Source organism: Bufo gargarizans, chromosome 3, assembly GCF_014858855.1.
Source record: "Bufo gargarizans isolate SCDJY-AF-19 chromosome 3, ASM1485885v1, whole genome shotgun sequence".
Lineage (NCBI taxonomy): Eukaryota > Metazoa > Chordata > Amphibia > Anura > Bufonidae > Bufo > Bufo gargarizans.
The window spans coordinates 208,653,303-208,678,295 of NC_058082.1; the positions used below are offsets into that span (position 1 = coordinate 208,653,303).

At 39.9% G+C, this 24,993-nt stretch overlaps 1 protein-coding gene across 2 annotated transcripts in view; it reads right to left on the minus strand.

Moving 5' to 3' along the window:
- Positions 1-378: 378 nt before the first annotated feature.
- Positions 379-24,993, minus strand: part of SH3RF3 (SH3 domain containing ring finger 3) — a 462,616-nt gene continuing 438,001 nt past the window's right edge. For both annotated transcript variants that reach the window (XM_044287661.1, XM_044287660.1), the window contains 2 exons: positions 6,042-6,376; positions 379-3,392 (listed from right to left, as the gene is read on the minus strand). In XM_044287661.1, the coding sequence (XP_044143596.1) occupies positions 3,224-3,392; positions 6,042-6,376 (504 nt within the window). In that variant the 3' untranslated portion in view covers positions 379-3,223. The remainder of the gene's footprint in view (positions 3,393-6,041; positions 6,377-24,993) is intronic.

Below are 24,993 nucleotides of genomic sequence, written 5' to 3' on the forward strand. Positions count from 1 at the left end.
TAAAATTAAAACTAAGATACCCTGCTGAATACAGTTAATAAAGATTTTTAGCCCAAAATGAGTAAAATGCAATCATACAAAAATGCCCCCAAAGGTGTTCATAGCCTTTAAAGGGAGATTTTTTATACTGATGACCTATCCTCTGGATAGGTCATCAGTATCTGATCAGTGGGGGTCCGACACCCGTGAGCCCCACCAATCAGCTGTTTCAAAAGGCACCTGTATTGCCATGGCCTTCTCTCAGCTCGCCAAGCACAGTGCCATACATTGTATAGTGGCTGTACTTGGTATTACAGCTCACCCCTATTCACTTCAATAGGGCTGAGCTGCACCTAAGCCATGTGACTGTCACATGGTCTAGGGACAGCTGTGAGAAGGCCGCTGCAAGAACTGGTGCCTTCTCAAACAGCTGATGACCTATTGAGAAAATAGGTCATCAGTTAAAAATTTTTAGAAAGCCCATTTGAGGTTCATGTGTAAGGCGCTTTTGAGCAGGGCCGTTATACTGATTCCTTGAGTTTATGAGCTTTCTATTATACCGCCTCAATCCATGAAATTAAGAAAAAATGCACCAGAAAAAAAAATTATGACATGCTCCATTGGACTCTGTAGGTATAGGTTCTATACTGGGCAATGATCAGCATTAACAGTGGCTTCATGTCAGTATTGTGCTAAAATTAAGATATTGTTTTTTATCAGTTGCCCATACCCATTCTTGACAACTCCTATTGATGGCTCAGATATGGCAGCACATAGAATAAACCCTGTAGAGAATTCTAGTCCTCAAAGGGTTGACCAAGATAATTAAACATCTGGGACTTGCCCCTCAAATGGTGTAGAATAAAGAAAATTATAGTATACTCACCTCTATCTGCTTTGATGTTCAGGTATATGGCTTAGGACAGCAATCACAGTGGTCACATGCGGTATACCTGCACATCACCGCTGTCGGCTGTAAACAAGCAGAGGCAGGAGAACAGGACTGCCGGCACAGAGGCCAATGCTGGAGATAGAGGTAAGTATACCCTCATTTTTATTTTACATCATTCAGTGGTATGTCCGAAATTTTTATTACTTCTGACAACCCCTTTAATTGATCTTAGAGCTTCTTCCTGGCATTAATCATAATATGCCCATCATAATTATTGCACTGATATGTCCCTAGAAACCTATGTTTTGTTGCTGGTCTTTTATTTATTGGAATAGACTAGACATTGAATTTCATTCACACAGTCCTGTAAAATTATTTAGATGAGAAGTATGGAACTCCAACACAACTTTACAATCTGTACACAAATCATTCCTCACAGGGACTTGCAGTGTTCTTTTTACAAGCACATTTTATATCATATCCTTTTTTAGCTATCTTAAATTTCTTGTTCCCAAAATGTGCCATTAATAAATATGATTCTGAATTATTTCATTCATTTTTTTTTTCATTTCACAAATTACTTATAACTGCATTTACAAATCATTTCCATTGTCATAAGAAAAATATGGCTGATTCCTCCTAAAAACAGTGGTACTATTAAATGTGTTTGATATTGTGGCTCAGCCTTATTTACGTGAATAGGACTGAGTTGTAACACCAGACACAGCTAATGGACAAGAGTAGTGCTGCTTGTCGAAGGAGACAACCATGTTTTTTTTTACTAAAAGGGGTATTCCTATCTAAACATCTGTGGCATAAAAAATGTCAGATAGCAGCAGGTCCCACCTGTACCTATCTTTAGAATAAAGCCTCCCAAGTTAAGGGAGAGCAGTCATGCATGACCAGCCACCCTCCATTCACCATTAGGAAAGTTCTGAAAACATCCGAGTGCTGAATCATCTATTTCTGGCAGTCCCCTAGTAGTGAATGGAGCAGTGGATGCGCTTGGACGTCTTGCACTCCTTTTACTGCTATGGGACCTTCGAAAATAGCCGAGCATGCTCACTTTGTGAGCCCCATTATTAAGATAAGAGTGGGTCCCAGAGGTGGGACCTGTACATATCTGACATTACTGGCATAACCTAACGATAAGTCACAGATGTTTAGATGGGAAAACCCTTTCAATTGGGCAGATTTACTAATATTGTCTACACTTGGACGGACTGTCTTAAACTGCACTAGAATTATCAAAGTGGCTCATGCCACATGATAAATCTGTTGTATCTTCAGACTGTCGAGTCTAAGTTTTACGTCATCTATAAAATGGCTTAGTTGACACAAAAGCGCATTTAGATAACACCCCTTTCCTGCAAGGCCACACCCCTTCCTGCTTAGCCATGCCCCTTGTCATGCAAGGTGTAAAAGGTTTGAAAAGTGTCTTAAACAAATTATAAATGCAGTGCAAAGCATTCACACCAGTTTTTGTTGTTGTTGAAATTGCACCAAAAAATTTACGCATTTTCTATTGTAAATCTGTCCAATATCTTGTCAAACATTTGAAGTTTTGACAATAATTCACTTTTCCTTCCCTGAAATTGTGCTTTATTTTATTGAGCTGGTTCACGTTATCAGTTTTCATCAAACTGATAGACGACCATTAGGAAAAATTTGTGACTAAATTTGACTATATTTGTTCATAAATGCAATAAAAATGTAAACATAAAAATCCTACTCAAAAGTCAACTTACAAATAAAAGAAATAACAACATTCAATGGTTTGCTAAATATTAATCTAAATTTTGACATAATTTCTTTAAAACCATGGCGAGCTCAAGCCCACTATTGTGCCGGTATTACAGTAGCAGAATATACCACAATCCACTACATCAAATGTACAGTTAAATGTGCAAGGCCCAATGGCCGATTCATAGAATTTATTCTTCTTGCATAGGCAAGTAATAAGAACACTGCAGTGTATACAAATAAGTTAGCGTAGAATAAAAGATTCATTTGAAAGTAATTTCATTTAGGATGTATACATCACAATTAGCAAACATGGTCAAAATGTGCATCTTCTCAGTTCATGGCTCCGAAGGCACTACTCCAACATACCACTGGATCTTCAGTCAGCCATGTGTCAGGTATGGACATCAAACTCTCTGTAGGAAACAGGCTGATGGTCCATGGGTATCTTTGGAAGTCAAAATGGCAACTCATATTGTTTTGGCATCCATTTCATTTGCTGCTTTGTGCTTATTGTGTGTCATGTATGTTTCACCCACCATGTTTCCACAAAACATATGGTGTTTTGTTGGATGCTCCTTCATTGTATAGAAATGCTGCATGAGACAATTAGAAACTTTCCACAAAGCTCCCAGGGAAGAGCCCTGTCCTTCCATTTCTTTGCAATGTGCCCTTATACCAACCATCTTCCCGCTTTTTGTGAACAAACACAATGTCACCTTCCTTTAGCTCAATTTCTGCTTCACTCTGCGGTGGGTAGGGAACAACAACTCGATATCTGAAATTCAGAACATTGAAGCAATAAAATATAACATTAAAGCCCATTTATAGATATTTGAACAAAACATCTTAGTGTCTGCATTATGTGTCTCAGGCAGTGCAGATGGATCTGTTTCTTAAAATATTTTGTTTTGACCAAAATGGATAACATGTCAGTGCTCCATAAAGTGTGGTGTCTGTGTGCGGTCTTGTAATACCTGTCTTAAATGCCTAGTTTTGTATTAAATAGAAGTTACTTCCTTAATAAATATCCTTGTAGGTAAGCCTTCAAGGTGTCCCACAATATAATCCCAGATATCTCTCATTAAAACTGAAGAATTCTTGCTGCTGGCTAGTAAGATGAAGGGCATGAACTTAAACCAATAAGTGTTACAATTCAAAGAGCTACAATTAGTAGCACATAGAGACAATTCCATTAACGGGGTTGTGTCACAAAACATTTTTACATTTTTTATACCAGCACCTGGATCTAAATACTTTTGTAATTGCCTGTAATTAAAAATGTATTATATCCACCGAGTTATCTGTATTGCTGTTTGTTCTTCCTTTCTTGCTTGATGTCTGATTTAGATTTTTTACCTCAAACAGGGCATAACCTCCTTATTAAAGGTGAGTGGTCAGCAATGGACAAGCTAAATCATTATCATCTCATACGAAGAGCAGTACAGAAAGACTATTGAAGGCCATATTCATCCTAGAAAGAGATCATTAAGTACTAGACTGTAGTAGTAGTTTTACATAATTGTAGGTAATGTCTTCCTTTTCACACCTACAGACCCTAACTATTGAATAAGAGTTCAGACTTGTGTTGTCTTATGGTGTAATTCAGCAGGGGGGCAGAAACATGTATTGAAAACAGAATTAATTTACATACTGGGGCACACCAGGGGAAAACAACAGGGGAATATGATGGTTAGACATAGATCACTATAAAAATACAAGTGGTGGTGTACATACTACAATAATGGCAAAAATATCAACCCTTCCCAATCGACAAGAGCATTAAGGAGTTCGTCTTACCTGAGACATTGGTGGCATAACGCTAGGATATGCCACCAATGTCAGATAGGTGTGAATCCCACCTCTGGAGAGTGCACTGTGCAAGCTTTAGAGTCCCAGATATGCCTTAGCATACAGAATATGAACTATTGGTGGGCTGAGTGCCAGGAATGCCAGTGAGGACCAAGATAACAATTACATATTAGGAGTTTGTGAGGCTCAAACATAATACATTTCCATTAATTCCTTAGGAATTGACAAGCTCGGAAGTCAAATATGTTGTTTTCATATTTACAAAAAAACTCTAAAACGGAAATGATATTTTCTGTATATATTAGATAACACGACATAAAGATCATATCTTATTGGCTGCAAGTGACTTTGAGTCTGTGTTAATTAAAGAGTATTTCTAGTTCTCAGAAAAGCAGTACACTAGGAGCCCTCTTAGACACCTCCACAAACACCTGCCTTCCAGATGTCAGCTTGTGGCAGCAAAAAGTAAAATTAGTTCAAGAAAATCATTGTGTGCTATAGATGAGTTTATTAGTTTAGCTAGAAAGTGTCATCGTGCTATGAATACATATGAAGGAGCCAGTTAAAGTGAATTTACTCAGAAGATTTTAAGGCCCGGCACTATCTTTCCAAGTGAATGAAGAGAGTAATCACTCTGCATTGACAGCATGAAGTCACATCAATGGCCACTATCACAAAAGACTTAAATCACATTTCAACAACATTAACTCAAAAAGAGTTCTACATGTTTCTTGGGAATTCACTTTTTTAATTTATGTAAATTCATTTGGAGTCTTTACAATTTATTTCCCTGTGCTTAAAGGAAAATGTTCTTGACCTGTGTAGAGATTTTACTGTGAAAAGCTTGTTAAAGATTCTGATGTGCTAGAGGTGATGGGAAAATCTCCCCTGGCAGTCTCCTTGCCAAAAATATTTTATGCTTTATGATTTGAAAAAACAAAACAAAAAAAAACAATCACGTCTATTGGCTAAATATACTGTTTAAGATGGCTAATACATGGAAACAATTTGGACTGGAACCACTATCCATGTGTTTGTATGTTCTCTATGTGTTTGTGCGGGTTTCCTCCAGGTTCTCAGTTTTTCCAAACAAAATATTTTACTCCAAAATCATGCTAATAGGATAACTAGCTTTAAATGAAATTTTCTCTAGTGTGTATATGAGATATGCAAATTGGACAGTGATCCCCACTGGGGACAGGGACTGATGTGAGTGATGCCAATCTCTGTACAGTGCTGCAAAATATGTTGGTTTGAGACGAGCAAATCGATTCGTTAGAATGGAAATTCAACAGTAAAATTCTGATTCCTTTGGGTAGAATTTTTACACAGAAAGAGAGAGAGATTTCCCAGGCATTTAAAACACTTTCGATTGAGGTAGAATCGATTTGTGGCCGACTCAAAAATGTATTGGCCAGTTTGGACCGAAACAAATTTTATAAAATTTGCTCATCTCTAGTCTTTGTGTCATATAAGCTTTAGGGAATAAATCATCCATTATTATCATAATTTGGCCTGTCTCTATAACTTTCTAATTTAATTTTTTTTACATTTCCTGTAATACATTATCAATACATTATAGAAGCACAGTTTGTTTTTTCAGAAATGTTCTTACCGTTCTCTGGACAGTGATTTGGGTTCTGGGCGTACAGCTACCATTGCACAGGCAGGCTGTCTGACTGGAGATGGAATTGAAAAATTCAGATCTAAAGAGCCAGTTTTCCTGTGTAATGGATGCATTCCCATTGCTCCTTGCATTTCACTTTCAATGGGACATGACCCTGCTCTTCCATGGTTGCTCATTGAGAGCTCAAGTCCTACAGCACCTTGAATTACTCCTTCCACGATAGCCTGGGGATCATGTGTTGGTGAGATAGATGGAGGAGAACGGGACTTCTTTTTTGCAGAGGCTCCAGCCAGAAGTTTGAGCAAGCCACCCTTTTTTTCTCTCTAAAAGATAACACATTTTACTAATGAATTATACACGTAGCAATGCATAAAAAACTTTAAAAAAAAGTCTATACAACAGTAAAACCATTTTAGTTTATGCTGTTGCTACACTACAAAGTTACAATATATAACTTCAAATGCAAGTGACTAGGAATAACAAGGTTAAATTACATACGTGTAGTTCTATTATCAGCACCAGCCCTACATCTACACCAGAGGCCACACCTTCCTTTCTTGCACTAAAGAAGGACTTTCTTGCACTTTTTAAGAAGGACTTCCATTTGTTTGTTTTTTGTTATGATTAGTTCTGATTTCCAGAAGTTATCAAAAAAGGTTATAGTCTAATCTGGTGAAATGCACAACACCCAGAGGTACAAATGTTCGATTGACTTTACCACATGTCAAAATATATATACCAATCAGCCATAACATTAATATTATAATAATATAATATTTCTCCGTGTGCAACCAAAGCAGCTCTGACTAATAAAGACATGACTCCAGAAGACCTCTTAAGGTATCCTGTGGTATCTGTCACCAAAATGTTAGCAGCAGATTTTTAGGTCCTATAAATTGTGAGGTGGGGACTCCATGGATTACTTTACCAACACAGCCCGTCAATGCTTGATTAGACTGAGATCAGAGAATTTGGCCAAGTCAACAGATTGAACTCATTTTCATGTTCCTTAAACCATTCCTTAACATTTTTTGCAGTGTGGCTGGGCACTTTCCTGTTGAAAGAAGTCACTATCATTATGGTATGTGTTGCCATAAAAGGATGCACTTTGTCTGCAAAAATATTTATGATAGGAAGGTGGTATATGTCAAAGTAAGATCCACAAACATGGACCTGACCATCCATATGGCGAAAAAAATTGTGATTCATCAGACTATGCCACCTTCTGATGCTGACAAAATCACTGTGCCTAATTAGAGAGGCACAGAGTAGTCAGCATGTGCACTCTGTCCGGTCATAGCTACAATGGCCCATACACTGCAAGCTGCCATGCTGGTGTTTTTTAACCCCTTTCTATCATAGATAGTATTAAATGTTTCAGCCATCAGTGTTAATTTAGCTCTTCTGTGGGACTGGAACAGTCTGGATAGTCTATTCTCTCCACATACATCTGTGATCCTTGCTCATCAATGTCCAAGTCGCTAGCTCACCAGTTGTCCTCCTTTGGTTAGCTACTATTTACTGCATACGAGGAACACTCCACAATACCTAAAGTTTTGGAGATACTCCAAGCCAGTCTTCTATCACAATGTGGTCTTTGTCAAAGTCACTGGAACCTCTTGTTTCCCCACATATCACATTGGTGTTTAACATATCCAACCTGTTGTCTGGCACCATTGTAACAAGCTAATCATTGTTATTCATGTTATTTGATGGCTTATTGGCAGGGCTGTCTTTACCAAGGGGTAAAAGGGGCAGGTGCCCCGGGCCCAGTTGCTCGTGGGGGGCCCAAGGTAGCTGCCTCTGGAGCCCTGTTAGCCACTGCCCCGGGTGTCAGGCTGTCAGCTCTACCAGGAGTCCAGGCATCATGATCGTACTGTGTTAAAGTTGTGATTTAGGACCTTAATGACATCATCACCATGTGACCAGTAACCTAGCAATTACTGGTCACATGGCTATGAGGTCATCACAGGTCCTACCAGGAGTGTTGCAGAAGTTAACGGTGGAGCTTTTTTGTGTGAAGATTACATCAGAAAAAGGTGACAGGGGCTGTTATGTTAATATACTGTAAACTACTGTATAGTGGGGTGCTGTATACTGTGGGGGGCTGTATACTGTGTGGGACTGTATACTGTGTGGGGGCTGTATACTGTGTGGTGGGCTGTATACTGTGGGGGCTGTATACTGTGGGGGGCTGTATACTGTGTGGGACTGTATACTGTGTGGGACTGTATACTGTGGTGGGCTGTATACTGTGTGGGACTGTATACTGTGTGGGGCTGCATACTGTGTGGTGGGCTGCATACTGTGTGGTGGGCTGCATACTGTGTGGTGGGCTGTATACTGTGTGGTGGGCTGTATACTGTGGTGGGCTGTATACTGTGTTGGACTGTATACTGTGTTGGACTGTATACTGTGTGGTGGGCTGTATACTGTGTGGCGGGCTGTATACTGTGTGGGACTGTATACTGTGTGGGACTGTATACTGTGTGGTGGGATGTATACTGTGGGGTGCTGTATACTGTGTGGGACTGTATACTGTGTGGTGGACTGTATACTGTGTGGTGGGCTGTATACTGTGGGGGGGGGGCTGTATACTGTGTGGTGGGCTGTATACTGTGTGGGGGCCTGTATACTGTGGGGGGCCTGTATACTGTGTGGGGGGGGCCTGTATAGTGGGGGGGGGGGCTGTATAGTGGGGGGGGGCTATACTGCTGTACTGTATAGTGTGGGGGCTGTATTGTGTATTGTTTGGGGTGCTGTATACTGTGAGGTGTTGTATACTGTGGGGTGCTGTATACTGTGGGCTGCTATACTGCTCTACTATATACTGTGGGGTCTGTATAGTCTGGGGTGCTATACTGCATACTGTGTGGTGCTGTATAGTATAGGGTGCTATACTGCATACGGTGGGGTGCTGGGGTGCACTGTAACACTAGGGTGAGCCCTGGTCTCCTTCCTGCAGAGTGGTGCCCACATCCAGCCTGAGCCCAGCTGCCCAGAGCACTGATTCTGAGCCGCTGGAGTCTTCAGAACTGGAAGTATTTACAGTCACTCACTGGACTCTACCAGATGTGTGGATTTTGTGTGTGTGTGTTGTGGTGGAGGGCATGATTGCCTGCTAAGGTGTGGGAACACGGGATCCAGGGGGCCCAAGTAAATTTTTGCCCAGGGTCCAATCAATATTAAAGACGGCCCTGCTTATTGGTACATGCTGTACTTAGAGTAGCACTATAAGATTGATAATTTTGTGCCAGAAATATACTGGAAGCATAAGTAATGTACGCTTAATTATGTTTTTTCATTGTTTAATCAAGTCAATGGAAACACCAACTCACTTCATTTTATTATTAACTTTGAGCTGCTAAAGTCATCTTTGTATGCAATTATACCTCTGTAATTTCTATTTTTAGAATATTTTCTAGAAATAGAAGTGTACAGAAAATTATAGCACATATAAAGTGTGAAAAGTACATTATCAATTGACCCCAGCCAACAAAGCGAGTTTAAAAAGTCTAATTCTATGACATTTAAAATGAAACAGTTTAGTATAATTTCAAATCTAGTACATGTTCAAATAAATTGAAATATAGCAAAATTCATAGGAGACACAGCTACAATGGAGAAGAGTGCATACAGGGGGTGGGTCTAAGGTGCAGTCTATATTTTGCTGTTAGGAGAACCTGTCGCCAGCTTGTTACAGAGCAGGAGGAGCTGAACAAAGTGATATATAGCTTTATGGGATAAGAGTCAATAAAAGTTATAATTCCCTGTATAAGTGTGTACACATGGATAGTTTGATGCCGATGGCAAAGGTCACTGTAAAAACAGTTGTAAGGTATGCTGCCGCAGATGGAGTGCCTTGAGACAGAGATGTCCAATCTCCCAGAAGGACAGGTACAACTTGAAATTTTCACTAGTTGGCGCAAGGAACCATCACAACAAGCGGATGTTGAAGAATCTTCTCATTTATTTGTCGATCAAGCAATAAAACAAAGTGTTTCGGATATCAGAAGGTCCCCTTCTTTAGGTTACAGTTGCATTTGTAACCTGAAGAAGAGGACCGTCTGATCCCCGAAACACATAATTTTATTACTTGATCTACAAATAAATGAGAAGATCCTCCTGTTGTGATGTTCCTTGCGCCAACTTGGGAACATTTCAAGCTATACACAGATAGCAGTCACTGATAAGACCTCCTGCGCTATAACATGCTGCCTGCAGACTGCATTGCATTTCATTGTCAGAAGATCCCTTTAAGGATCCTCTACTTTGCCAAAGTTTCACTAAAAAGAGTCTCTCAGAATTCCTAATCAATGACTTTTGCAGCGACTGTTGTTTGGTCAGCTACACTTATGAGGAAAATAGACACTTACGCTAGGTTCACACTAGTGTTAGGCGATCTGGCAGGTGATCCGGTAGGCTGTTCCGCATAAATGCTGGCTGTTGGCTGTACAAGAACAGCTATTTGTCCAGCCGAAACCCAGAATTTATGCTGGAAAGCAGCCAGATCACCACGCTATCCCATTATATTCAAAGGGCATCTGGAGGTGAACAGCAGTGTCCGTCATTGCCAGATTGTCTGCCGGAACAGCTTGCCAGATTTCACAATGGAAATGTGAATGTACCCTTATGGCACAGTATAGCGCAGAACGGGTGGTATAGGGCATCAGTACAGGCACCTGCACCACTTGTATTACACATGGTAAGACGTCCACTAGTCCTCACTGCTGAAACTAGGATTATTAGGTATTTTGGACTTATCGGGATGATAACTTTTTCAAACTGGCAGCGATGCCAATAGCAATCAGTCATGTTAAACTTCCGTTTTCCAAATGGCATTCGAAATTAACAGCTAAAATCTGCTATGGGCAAGTTTTTCTTTGCAGTAGGTTAAATTTTAATACTCTCACTAGGTCTCTGAGCTGAATTTTTACTTTAATATGACGCCACATTTAGAACAGGATTTGTTGCCTTGCTGGTTGGCTGCTATTCGTGGTACTTACTTATTCCTTATCTGTTATTACATAGTGCTGACATATTCTGCAGTTCTGTAAACATTTTTATGTCTCCACATTTTAATAACCTAATATCAGGCAAGCATGTATATATGCATATAAGAACCAAATTCAGGAATCCAATAAACCTAATTATGTTTCTGTGTACCCTGAAAAAAGCCATGTGAACACTAATAGAACATACATACATTCCAGATATGGAATATAATCAGATTTATTTATCCCAGACTTGGCTCTGCATTCCTTACAAGCCAGACTATTGCTAACCATGACCACAGCACAATTGTATTACTAGTTTTAAACTTGGGGACTATTAGGTTTTATATTATATTATATTTAAAGAGCTTGTCCCACAAAACAATATTCTACAGTTTTCAAACCAGCACCTGGATCTGAATACTTTGTAACTACATGTAATTAAAATGTTTTGGATAGGCACTGAGTTATTCATTACAATGTATCTGTATAGTGCGACGTGCTGTTTCTTCTTTTTCTTCTTTCTTTGACCTGCTCACTGAGATGGCCGCACATGCTCAGTTTCATCCTTCAACTACCTTCTGAGCAGTGATAGGGAGAGAGCTGCAGCAGAACAGACACGCCCCCTGAGTTGTGATAGGGAGAGCATGGACACGCCCCCTGAGCTGCAGCAGAACAGACACTCCTCTCGAGCTGCCAGCTAGATATAAATATAGCAAAGCACTGAATGGGGAGATCTCTGGATCCATGTGAGGTATAGGGCTGGTTCTAGCTTTTTAAAAAAAGAGATTGTCATGTACCATATGATGTCTGAGTTTCATTTTTTACATTAATCATGGGATAACCCCTTTAATTCAGGGTTTCTAAAATCGATTCTCCAGCATTCATCACAAGTAACTATTTGATGGGTTGTGTAGTCGAGCACATAAGAATTATTCTATTTAAATTTATTAGAACTCATCCTAATCAGGGACATTCATACAGACAAGGAGGCCATAGTAATAAGTTGGTACTAGATCATGCCGCCTCACTATGGGTTCAATTTTAACTTATGTGAGGGCATCGCTGACGTTCATCTCTGGGAGGAGAGAATAGCTGCAAGACCTTCATCTTTTGAATTACCAGTTGATGTATGGTTACATGGGCAGCCTTGTCTACATAAAACCAAATATTACAATATTCTAAATTACATGTAGAAGATGAAAAGAGTTATTGGGAATTCATATCATTGTAACCTCCAGTAATTCTGCAATCTACTTGATGTGCTTGACAAAAGTGGCAGTTGTCAGACTCGCCATCCATCAAATGTGACGCTTGCAGCAGGTAATGCCAGAAGACACCAGGAGACACGAGTCACTGGTTACTAAATGGGAAACAGGCAGCACTCTGAGAAACTGCAAGACGCTTCAGTGCATACGTAGACATGCTTTAGCATTAACTAGGTCCTGCAAGTCATAATTGTATTATAACACAAAGCTTTTTTCGCTTTGGTACAGTAAATCAGACCTTAAAGGTGTAGGACTAGCTCATCTGAATGTAATCATACCTTAGTGATCTGCTGCTTAATTCTGTAGAAAAAGTACTTTTAATATATGCAAATGATTAGTTTAGAGCACCAATGGTGGGCCCAAGCCACCCAATGTACCCTTGTTCCTCCTACTTCCTCTGGCAGCCCCTCCCTCTGCTTGACAAGGCCAGGTTACTGCATAGTCATCCCTGCCTAGCCCTGCCAATCAACAAGGAAAGTGGGCTGGCAGAGGAAGTGGGAGGAGCAAGAGTGCAGTAGAGTGACTTAGGCCCATCCCCTGTGCACCTAACTTCTCATTTGCATACAGATAAAATTACTGAAAGAATGGATAACCAGGTGAAATGTTTCATTCACATAAATGTACATTCAAATGAGCTGTGCCTGGTTTATCAGTGACTTTACTGGTGACAGAATGCCTGTAGCACACTCGCAATGTTTTAGCATGAAAGAAGTAACGTTATATACATTAAAATGAGTAGCATTATATACTGCACCTATATGTTCACATTCATTGCTAACTACTGTATTAACTGTACTTTGCACAGTGCATGGAATCAGAGTAATTTAGGAGACATGACAGAAGGTAACACCTTTTGGAATTTTTTTAATCCAAAAGGAGAGGTAGATTCTTAAAGGTGTTATCCCACAAACTATAACTATAACCTATCCAAAGAACTGTTGATGAATATCAGATTAAGGATTGTCCTACCTCTGGGACACCTAGCTATCCTGACAATGGGGGGAGTGAGGGTCTGAGTTCCATCTCTGAATGGAGAAATAGTGCACATCAGTCTACTGCTCCATAGATATCTATGGGATTGACATAAACAGCAATGAGTCAATACCAAAGAAGTGAATGGAGCAGTGGACCGACATGTGCATTACTAAACCATTCATAGAGAGGACTCAGGGACCCCTTGGATAGGTCATAAATATGTTTTCTGTTATAATCCATTTAAAAGAGAAGCACAATTGAAATGATTTTCCTTTTCGTTTTTGAAAGGTTAAATATTCTATGTTTTTTTTCTAGTTTTTATCTCACTATTATACTTAAAAAATACTGAAATCTTGTTTTTGATACTGTCCCCTGATCCTCATAACAGACTGACACCTGATACCTTTTAAATAGTCTTCTCATTATCATCGCAGGTGGTAATCCCCTTCAAATGAATTGAACTGATTTTCAGTTGCAGGGATTTCTGCAACAAATATGCCACATGTTAATACTGTATAGCCTTATTTTTGGTGAAAACTTTCTTTAAAAAAAATTAAAAAATATGAATATTTCCTTACGATGAAAGGTAACTGCTCTATTATGGCGTAACTAGAAATGACTGGGCCCCACAGCAATTTTTTTAATGCAACTCCTTCCTTTCATGCTGCCCAAACCCCTGATGAAGCCAGATTAGCTGGTGAAACATGTCGGGGGGCAGTCTTAGGTTTCAGTTTGCTGACCTCTCATGTTTATGTGCCTTCAAGTGTTTGATTAAATACACAGATACGTGCTATGCTACAAGCGATCAGTGTGCGCCAGCGCACTCTTCAATCAGAGTGGTAGTGTGGGGAAGTGCACTCCCAGCCACCGTCTAAAAACAAAGCAATTCAATAACATAGTGATCTGGCCCTAATAATGAGCATCAGCTAGATTTAACCCACAGTGTTTAGAGCTCACTTATAATAGTTAATAGATGTGCTGACTTCATTTTAAGCAAATCATTAAAAGTTACATTTTATTATATGGGTCAAGAAAGGAAATTAGCCTGTAGCTATGTGATGGTGCCCTTCCTTCCATGCCGCCCCCATTCCTGCGGCTAGCGAAGATTACTCTCTCAGACCAGGCCCGGCAGCTGTTCCATCCGTTTTCTACACTGTCTATACTGCCACTGCATATCGTTTCGATTGTGTAATACTGTTCAGGGGGCCCTGACAAAATCTTTTAGTCCTCCTCTTCATGGATGGGCCCATTCTGGGTCAGGGCCCCAAAGCAGCCGCTTCCCCTGCTTCCCCTATAGTTACGCCCCTGCCCTGCACTACTGTTTACTCAACAGGCAAGCAGTTCTGCCAATATGGCTGCCACTATTATCAAGTAGTGAAAATATAAAACAAAAATTACAATCAGAAAATAAATAGATTATAAAAAGGTTTTCAAATTAGATAAAAATATTTACAGATAGGTGATACATGCCTTTTAACCCCTTCCCATATTGTGCCATACAGTTACTGCTCTGATGAAGTTCCCACACAGTGCTATAAAGATATGGCGCAGAACTGATGCGCTTAGTAGCTGTACCCATGCCATCCACATCAGTTGCCAGCTTCAACTTACTGCTGACAGTCTGTTGCAAAGCCTGGGATGCTGTGCTAAATACTATTTGCAGTACCTAAGTAATTTTACAGTGGGTGGGGGGTTTCCTCGGTGAGCCAACCTGCACCTCCATTGCGGTTTGACAATGAGTTGTTATGGCAGCTGGGGTAGAACAGAAGTCTACAGGTCTGCTATGTATGAGAACCTATTAGTCTGTTTTACACTGACAGGGCTAATACACTGCAGTACAGGAATATTGCAATGTAATATGAAACTTATATATAAATATAAAAGTATCACATGAACTAAAAAAATATGAAAAAAGTTACAAAAACCTTTTCCCTTTACAATGTATTTTGAAGGACTACAGCTTTAAAAAAACTACCTAATTTATATGTTTACATCCATAATGAACTATGCTATAAAATTACCACATCAATTATGGTATCATGATAAACATATTAAATAACAAAAACAATGGTAGAGTATTTTTTATCACGCCCCAAAAAACTCTAATAAAAAGTAATCAAAAAGTCATATGTACCCCAAAAAGGTACCAGTAGAAAATATAACTATTCATAAAAGAAAACAAAAAAATCCTTGCACAGCTCTGTTGATAGAAAAATAAACATGTTATGTGTTTTGAAATGTGCCGACACAAATTATTTATTGAAATGGATTTTATTGTGGAAAAGTGGAAAAACATAAAAAAGACATAAATTTGGTTTTTGCTATAATCGCTATAATTATACTCGCAGAATAAATATAACATTGTTAATGCAAATGCTATATGTTTTTTCCATTTGGCCCAAAAAGTTGTTCGATAGATTGTGTACCACAATATGGTGCCAACAAAAAAATACCTGCAAAAAAGTCACCATATGGTTATGTTAATAGAAAAATTATATAGGTTGGACTGTTACAGTAAAAAAGGGACATCCTCTATGTTTACAAGAACATTTGATAATATCAGATTAGAATGGATCCACTCCCAGCACCCCAACATTCAACTGTTTTCATGAACTGTGGTGCTAGAACTACACAGCATTATATACTGTGCAGTGGTACTCCGGCACATTGCGCTGCACTGTTTATGTACTGCACAGAGCTCGGAAGCTGTCTTATATTTAGAACTGGCAGAGGATCCACCTAAGCCGGCCGCCTTTACATAACTGCAGCCGATCCACCGCCAGCTTAGGGGTGTATTAAGAAGTCTTAATAAATGTGCCCCTAAGTGTCCGTTCAAGTGACAGCAGGCCAAAAACAACACAGCTGTAGAAAAATAAGGTTTATACAAAGTGGAAATAGAGCCATGCAGAAAGTAATTAACAAGACCACATACAACATACAAAGCAGCCACAAAAAGAAAATAAATAAAAAACAGAGCCACACAAAATAAATGGTAAAATGAAATAGAAAAGAGCTGTATGGACATGGTCATGTGACCACAACACAGACCGGAAGATTGGGACAATAAAGATAATGGAAATACATTACAAATTGACAGCTACCTTCATAAATTATTTATTTTAAAAGATATTGGTACAAGCTAGAAAACCCCTTTAATTTTCCCTGCAGTTATACACAGCAGTATGTTTCTACAGCAAATTTGATGCATTGAAAACAGTGAACTCTACTGTGAAAATCCATGGCAATAGTAATGATACAGACTATTCAAGGATTTTTTTCTGTTACATGCAGACGCGGTTTCCAAATCCTTAATTTACATATATTCCACAATGAAAATCTGCAACAAATCTCCCGAATCTGAACTTGACCTAACCGCCTCTTCCTAATTATAATAATTTATAGAAATGTGGCAAATTATAAAACTTTCTAGGATTCTTGTACAAATAGCATGTTTACATCTGTGTTGGAAGCTGTGTTCGGGGCCTCAGTTGCAGATTTCTTCAAAAAGAACGCTCAAAAATTTCCTTCATGTAGGACTTTTTTCTGCCAAAAAAAGAGGGGACCGAACGGACTCCATTATAGTCAATGTTTATTTTTTTCCTCCATTCGTGTCAATGATATGCTGGATCAAGCACTTTCTTTTCGTTGTTCTGCAACACTAATGGAGCAGAACTACGGACATTACTAGCGCTAATGTAAATGTGCCCCAAGTACAACAAAAATAGAGCGAAAGTCAGATCATTCCTTTTATTTTCCAACTTCCAAAATGATATCTAGAATCCGGTTGCTGTGAGTAATTGCTCCACTTTTGCCTGCAATAGTTTAAATACATAAAAACTTGTCCATGTGATAGATGTTACCAGTGATCTGTAGTTTTTCACCAGCAAATAACTAGTGGTAGTAATGACTTGGGCTGAAAAATGCTTTGATCTGTAAGTTTATATTTCCATTTAAACCATCACAATAAATCTGTTCCGTCACCTCATGTTATAAAGATAAAGGGGGGAATATTGACAACGCAATTCTGAATACAAATTTCAGCTTCTCCGGTTCAACAGACACAGAGGTCAGTAATTGCCTATGTGCACAATATGTTGCTAGTCCTCCTGACAGCCAGCGAGTATAAATGCATTACAATTCCATTACCGTATACAAAGTATGACCACAAGATAATACAAGACATCAATGCAGCCAAGGCTGGATTGTAATTTACCCCTACAACAATGTCAAATATCTATTTATTTAGAGTAAACATGAACAGACAAAGCAAATAAATCACCTGTGGCCTTGAAGACCTGCAGACTGACAGCAGTAATCATTTAGCTATGGACCTGACAGGGTTAACCTAGATTATGTTCCGAGACTCTAATCCATTTACATGGTAAATATTCTTGTGCGTGTACGGTCAAACCTCCTTTATTCATCTTGCGCAAAGGAATAGGAAGTACAGCAGATGTACTGAAATACACTGGTTGTTGGTTGCCGAGAACACCCCTTTGTGACACAATGTTTATAATAATGTGGTAACTCAAGGAAAGTCAGTAATAATAAAACATTAAAGAAAACACATTTTTTTAGGGTACTTTCACACTTGCGGCAGAACTGCCTGCCGGATCCGGCAAGTCCGGATCGCAAACTGATGGCATTTGTCAACCGAAAAAAACTGATCCAGTATTAATTTTTTTTACATTTTGAAAGGTCTATGCATGCGCAGCCCGGAAAGCCAGATCCGTTTTGCCGAAAACCCTTAATGCTGGAATCCGGCACTAATACACTTCAATGTAAATGAATGCCAGATCCGATATTCCGGCAAGTGATGCAGTATTTTCTCCGTCCAAAAAACGTAAGAGGGACTGAACTGATGAATCCTGAACGGAACTCTCCATTCACAATTCATTAGGATAAAACTGATCACTCTTTTTTCCGATATTGAGTTCCTGTGACGGAACTCAATACCTGAAAACAAAAACGCTAGTGTGAAAGTACCCTTAGCTTTTCTTTTTTATTTGATGTTTATTACTTAGGTGTGTGACTGCACTTTATTTTTTTTTATAATCTTCTATTTTATTTCATAGATACAAAAAAGAGTGGGAATCTGCTACAGAAAGCTAAAAATTATGAAAAATAATTTTTGAAAGTATTAATCTATTGCATTTGTATCCCTTAAAAAAGGAAAAACTGATTTCTGTTTATCTATGGTTCTGTTCACATTTAGGGTTTTTCCTGCACTTTTTCATAAAAATTCATGGGGGTCCATGGGAGGTTTTGTAATAAATTTGCATTTGCTTTTGAGATTCAGCATGTCTCATATCACTTTTACTTTGTCATGGTGTACAGCAAGTGTTTACTATCATGTATATCATGTATTTTTTTATTTGTATTTGCAATCCATTTTAGTGCCAACAAACAGTCTGCAAAGACAATGGACCCATTGGGTAAACAATGCTGCAACCCATGAACAGCCTTTGTGAAACATCTAGTATGGGTGTATTCAAGCGTCTGTATGTATTTTGCGGTCTGCAAAAACGCAATCCACAAAATACGGATGACATCTGTGCCGCATCTGTTCTTTTTGCGGACCCATTGACTTCAGTGGGTTTATGATCTGCATTTATGGGCAAAAATAGGACATGTTCATCTTTTGCAGAACAGACATAGGGATGCAGAAAACACACGTGTAAATGCCCCCAGATGTAGTGCTCGTGTCTAAAGCAGGGACATACGTATTCAACAGCTATTGGTGGAATGATCGTTTGGCCAACAGCTATCTCTCCCGACTCCCTCCTGTCATCCCCACACATATTCAGCTCGACCGAATGTTTATGTGTATTTATTATGGAGAGAGGAGAAAGCCGCTGCCAGACACTTCTGGAAGTTATATCCTGGGAGAACAGAAGGATTGGTTGAAAATATTCATTTTGCCTGATCTTTCTCTCTCTCAACAACATCTGTTGGGTCCTTAAAGCTTGTCACATACTTTACATAGCTACTGGCTGAAGACTTGTTTAGCTTACAGCTATCCCTCCCAACTCCCCCATATTCACGGCTGCTCGGACAGCCAAGCATGCATGTGTTGTGAAAGGGGAAAGGGGAGTAAGCCACTGCCTGACACCTCGGTCAGCGGTTACATCCCCTTAGAACAGAACTGGGCATGTTGAAATCCAACTGTTGAAAACACCTGCTGTCAGGAAAAGTCAGTACACCACCGTCAGTACCCTAAATCTGGTGCAGTCATCACAACTTTGAAAGTGCCAGGTGTATCGCAGAAACCAATTTTCCCATTGGCTACTTTGTTTAACAAGAAACGGGCATAAATTACAGCGGAAATCTATACCAGATCCCTTACTGGCACAGTTTTCTGTTTTGGTACCGAGATCCACACAGATGCACCACACTTATTAAGAGAGGAGTAATACTCCAGCCTTAGCTCTCTTTCACATCAGCGTTAGTTATTTCCGTTTTTCTCCCACATTATTGGAGACGAACATACTCCATTGACTATAATGGGATCCATTAGGTTTCTGTTTGGAAGAGTGCTTTTTTAGAGGGGAGAAAAGTCCTGGATGCAGAATTTTTTTCTCTGCTATTTTTCACAAATTCCGTGATGGAGGCCCCAAATGGAGCCTCCAATGCAGATGTGAATGTAGCCTTAATAAATGTGCCCCATAGTGTATGCATAAGGCAATGGATATACATCCCAAACAGAGGGTGGTTATTAATGGTACACACTCAGATTGGGTCACTGTCACTAGTGGGGTACCTCAGGGGTCAGTATTGGGCCCTATTTCTTCAATATATTTATTAATGATCTTGTAGAAGGCTTGCACAGTAAAATATATATTTTTTTCAGATGACACTAAAATGTGTAAAGTAATTAACACGGAAGAGGACAGTATACTACTACAGAGGGATCTGGATAGATTGGAGGCTTGGGCAGATAAGTGGCAGATGAGGTTTAACACTGACAAATGTAAGGGTATGCACATGGAAGGAATAATGCAAGTCACCTGTACATACTAAATGGTAAAACACTGGGTAATACTGACATGGAAAATGACCTAGGAATTTTAGTGAACAGCAAACTAAGCAGTAAAAACCAGTGTCAGGCAGCTGTTGCCAAGGCCAATAAGATAATGGGTTGCATCAAAAGGGGCATAGATGCCTGAGATGAGAACATAGTCCTGTCACTTTACAAATCACTAGTCAGACCACACATGGAGTACTGTGTACAGTTCTGGGCTCCTGTGAACAAGGCAGACATAGCAGAGCTGGAGAGGGTCCAGAGGAGGGCAAATTAAGTAATAACTGGAATGGGGCAACTACAGTACCCTGAAAGATTATCAAAATTAGAGTTATTCACTTTAGAAAATAGACGACTGAGGGGAGATCTAATTACTATGTGTAAATATATCAGGGGTCAGTACAGAAATCTCTCCCATCATCTATTTATCCCCAGGACTGTGACTGTGACGAGGGGACATCCTCTGCGTCTGGAGGAAAGAAGGTTTGTACACAAACATAGAAGAGGATTCTTTACGGTAAGAGCAGTGAGACTATGGAACTCTCTGCCTGAGGAGGTGGTGATGGTGAGTACAATAAAGGAATTCAGGGGCCTGGATGTATTTCTGGAGTGTAATAATAGTACAGGCTATAGCTACTAGAGAGGGGTCGTTGATCCAGTGAGTTATTCTGATTGCCTGATTGGAGTCGGGAAGGAATTTGGTAAAAAATTGGCTTCTACCTCACAGTCTTTTTTTTGCCTTCCTCTGGATCAACTTGCATGATAACAGGCTGAACAGGATGGACATATGTCTTTTTTTGGCCTTATAAACTATGTTACTATCAATGGGCTATGTTTTTAAACTGTTTTACAACTGTGTGGCCAAAAACTGCAATAATCTGCATGAATTTTCTTGCGTTTATTAGATGTAATGAACTCACGTATTGTGTAATTTCATAAACATGTCAGCTATGACGAATCAAGGTAATACAATGTTTCTCTGCAGCTAAAACTCATCAAAATGGAAAAACAATGTATAAAATGAACATAAAACTGGAGAATCCAGCTGCTTCTTCATTATCGCAGACAAAATGCCAGGTGGGCAATAACAGATTTTGACTTTCTAAAAGTGTATGCATATAATACTCATTATCTAAGACCTAGAGCTTGTAACCCAAAGTCAAGAAGGTGTGAATTGGAAACCCAAGATTATGAAGCACAGATGGGCACCAGGAACCCACATATGTCTCCTCTCCACCACAGTTGTAATCTATAATGTTAAGTGATCCAAGGAAGAAGAGGAATGGGGTTTTATTTCAAAATATTCTTATGAAGAGAGTCACATCATGTCAGAATATTATAAGGAATGTGAGTCCACAAAATTGAACCTGGCACCTTTTTTGTGGTCAATAACCTATTGATTCCAAATATACAATATGTCACCAGCACTGTCAAATATCAGTTCTGTGTCAGTCTATATTTCCTTTAGTTTTGCAGTTTATTTTGCAACAGTCACAGTTTTCAGTCACACTTTTTAATGTATCACACAGAGTGCTTTTAGTTTGGTTTTGTAATTTATAATTTAAGCTAGCCTGCTGGTTATGTGCAGCTGCTCCAAAGAAGTGGCACACCGGGTCTGATGCACAAGGGACCTTGTCCATCAATGTTTCATGGATGCAAAGATTAAAGATATAATCTAAGTGTATGAAGCTATGGGGTCAAGAAGGACACTCACCAGTCCCTGGCCAGCACCAGAGAGAGAACTGTTGACCAGTTGGAGACCGCTGTCTGTCCCAAGAAGCCTCCAGAAGAAACATGACGGATCTCAGTTATAGTGCCCCAGTTAGTTAGCGTTGAAAAAGTGAAGTAGTGCACAATGTTTAGGCATCACGACGGGGAGTGAGGAAAACCCCCCACCGTGCAAAGTCAGTGGCTGCAACGCCAGATAGCAGGGAACAGGGAGCAGGTCACCTCCTAGGGTCTAACCCTGGACTCTCCTACCTAGACTCCTGACGCATGAGCCGCCTCAGAAGGTAAGGGTGCACATGCTCACCAACCTTTGACCCTGCTATCCATGCAAAGCCCTAGGCCTTATGACAGGGCAGAGACCACCCATTCATCCTACACCACGGATGAATGGTGTCTCCGGAGGCCCAGTGGCAAACAGGATGTAAGACCATGGGCTAAACAGTACGGCAGGTAAGTAACAGCAACATAACAATGCTATCCACACTTACCTGCCGCAGGGGGCTCCAAGCTGGAAAACCCACAGTCTAGTCTCCGCTTAAATCCCTCCGGGAAAGCACACTCCTTCCGGAGCCACATACCACAATCAAACCTCCAAGCAAAACCCACACCATAACTACATACACCAGGTGGGGGGAGGAATGACAGAAACACACCGGAGGGGACAACAGACAGAGCAAGGTAAACAAAATAACAAATAGGGATAGCTCACACAGACATAATCATTCAGCCAGGGAGCAAAGCTCCTACACAGACTGAAGCAAAATCAAACTGACCTTCAGGCTTCACCACACCAACATATAAGGAGGCCTGAGGTCACACCCACCACACCTACCAAGCACACCTTAACCCCGTGCACACCAAAACAGGGAAAGGAAACATCCTTAAAGGGAAAGCGCACACACATGCATATCAACAAGTTGCCACCGGAAACCAGCATGCGCGGCGAAAGTGTCACGGCACACACCAAAGGCCGTGACAATAGGTTATTTTTTTCATTTGCATTCCTGCAATAATTTAAAGTAGCACTCCCACAAACATTTTTTACTCTCTGACCTGTTAGAAAGGTGCATGATGTAAACTGTAGTGAATGTAATCTTCTCATCAGTAACTGTATTTTATCAGAGTTATCCCCTGCCTTCTAATTTTTAGCTTTGTCGTGTGACCAACTCTCTGATCTCCAACTGACACAGGACAGGAAGTCAGTTACGTACAGTCATGTGAAAAAATTAGGACACCCTTTGAAAGCATGTGGTTTTTTGTAACATTTTTAATAAAAGGTTATTTCATCTCCGTTTCAACAATACAGAGAGATTAAAGTAATCCAACTAAACAAAGAAAACTGAAGAAAAGTCTTTTCAAGATCTTCTGTAAATGTCATTCTACAAAAATGCCTATTCTAACTGAGGAAAAAGATAGGACACCCTCACATGTATTCCCTCTTAAATTGGCTCAGATCTCACACAGGTATATCACACCAGGTGCACATAATTAGTAGATCGTTACTCTGCATGTTGAATGAGGCTTGCCCTATTTAAACCTCAGACATTTAGTTTGGTGTGCTCCTGACTGTTGAAGTGAGAGTGAGCACCATGGTGAGAGCAAAAGAGCTGTCAGAGGACTTCAGAAAAAAGATTGTAGCAGCCTATGAGTCTGGGAAGGGATTTAAAAAGATCTCAAAAGATTTTGAAATCAGCCATTCCACTGTCCGGAAGATAGTCTACAAGTGGAGGGCTTTCAAAACAACTGCCAACATGCCCAGGACTGGTCGCCCCAGCAAGTTCACCCCAAGAGCAGACCGCAAGATGCTAAAAGAGGTCTCCAAAAACCCTAAAGTGTCATCTCGAGAACTACAGCAGGCTCTGGCTACTGTTGATGTAGAAGTACATGCCTCTACAATCAGAAAGAGACTGTACAAGTTTAACTTGCATGGGAGGTGTGCAAGGAGGAAACCTTTGCTTTCCAAGAGAAACATCGAGGCCAGACTGACATTTGCCAGAGATAAAGTTGACAAAGACCAGGACTTCTGGAATAATGTTCTTTGGACAGATGAGTCCAAAATTGAATTATTTGGACACAACAGCAGAGGACATGTTTGGCGTAAACCAAACACAGCATTCCAAGAAAAGAACCTCATACCAACTGTGAAGCATGGAGGTGGAAGTGTCATGGTTTGGGGCTGCTTTGCTGCAGCAGGACCTGGTCAGCTCACCATCATAGAATCCACGATGAATTCTACTGTGTATCAGAAGGTGCTTGAAGAACATGTGAGACCATCAGTTAGAAAATTAAAGCTGAAGCGGAACTGGACCATGCAACATGACAATGACCCAAAACATACTAGTAAATCAACCAAAGATTGGCTGAAAAAGAAGAAATGGAGAGTCCTGGAATGGCCAAGTCAAAGTCCAGATTTGAATCCCATTGAGATGCTGTGGGGTGACTTGAAAAGGGCTGTACGTGCAAGAAACCCCTCAAACATCTCACAGCTGAAAAAGTTCTGCATTGAGGAGTGGGGTAAAATTTCCTCAGACCGATGTCGAAGACTGGTAGATGGCTACAAGAACCGTCTCACTGCAGTTATTTCAGCCAAAGGAGGTAACACTCGCTATTAGGGGCAAGGGTGTCCTATCTTTTTCCTCAGTTAGAATAGGCATTTTTGTAGAATGACATTTACAGAAGATCTTGAAAAGACTTTTCTTCAGTTTTCTTTGTTTAGTCGGATTACTTTAATCTCTCTGTATTGTTGAAACGGAGATGAAATAACCTTTTATTAAAAATGTTACAAAAAACCACATGCTTTCAAAGGGTGTCCTAATTTTTTCACATGACTGTATCTATTCATTCCTATGAGACAGAGTGAGGCTCCCGCAGGAATACATAGAGAGACTGACTTTCTGTCCACACATTACATGCTGTGTTATTTGAAAAGTCTGATTTCTGGTCACATGACACTG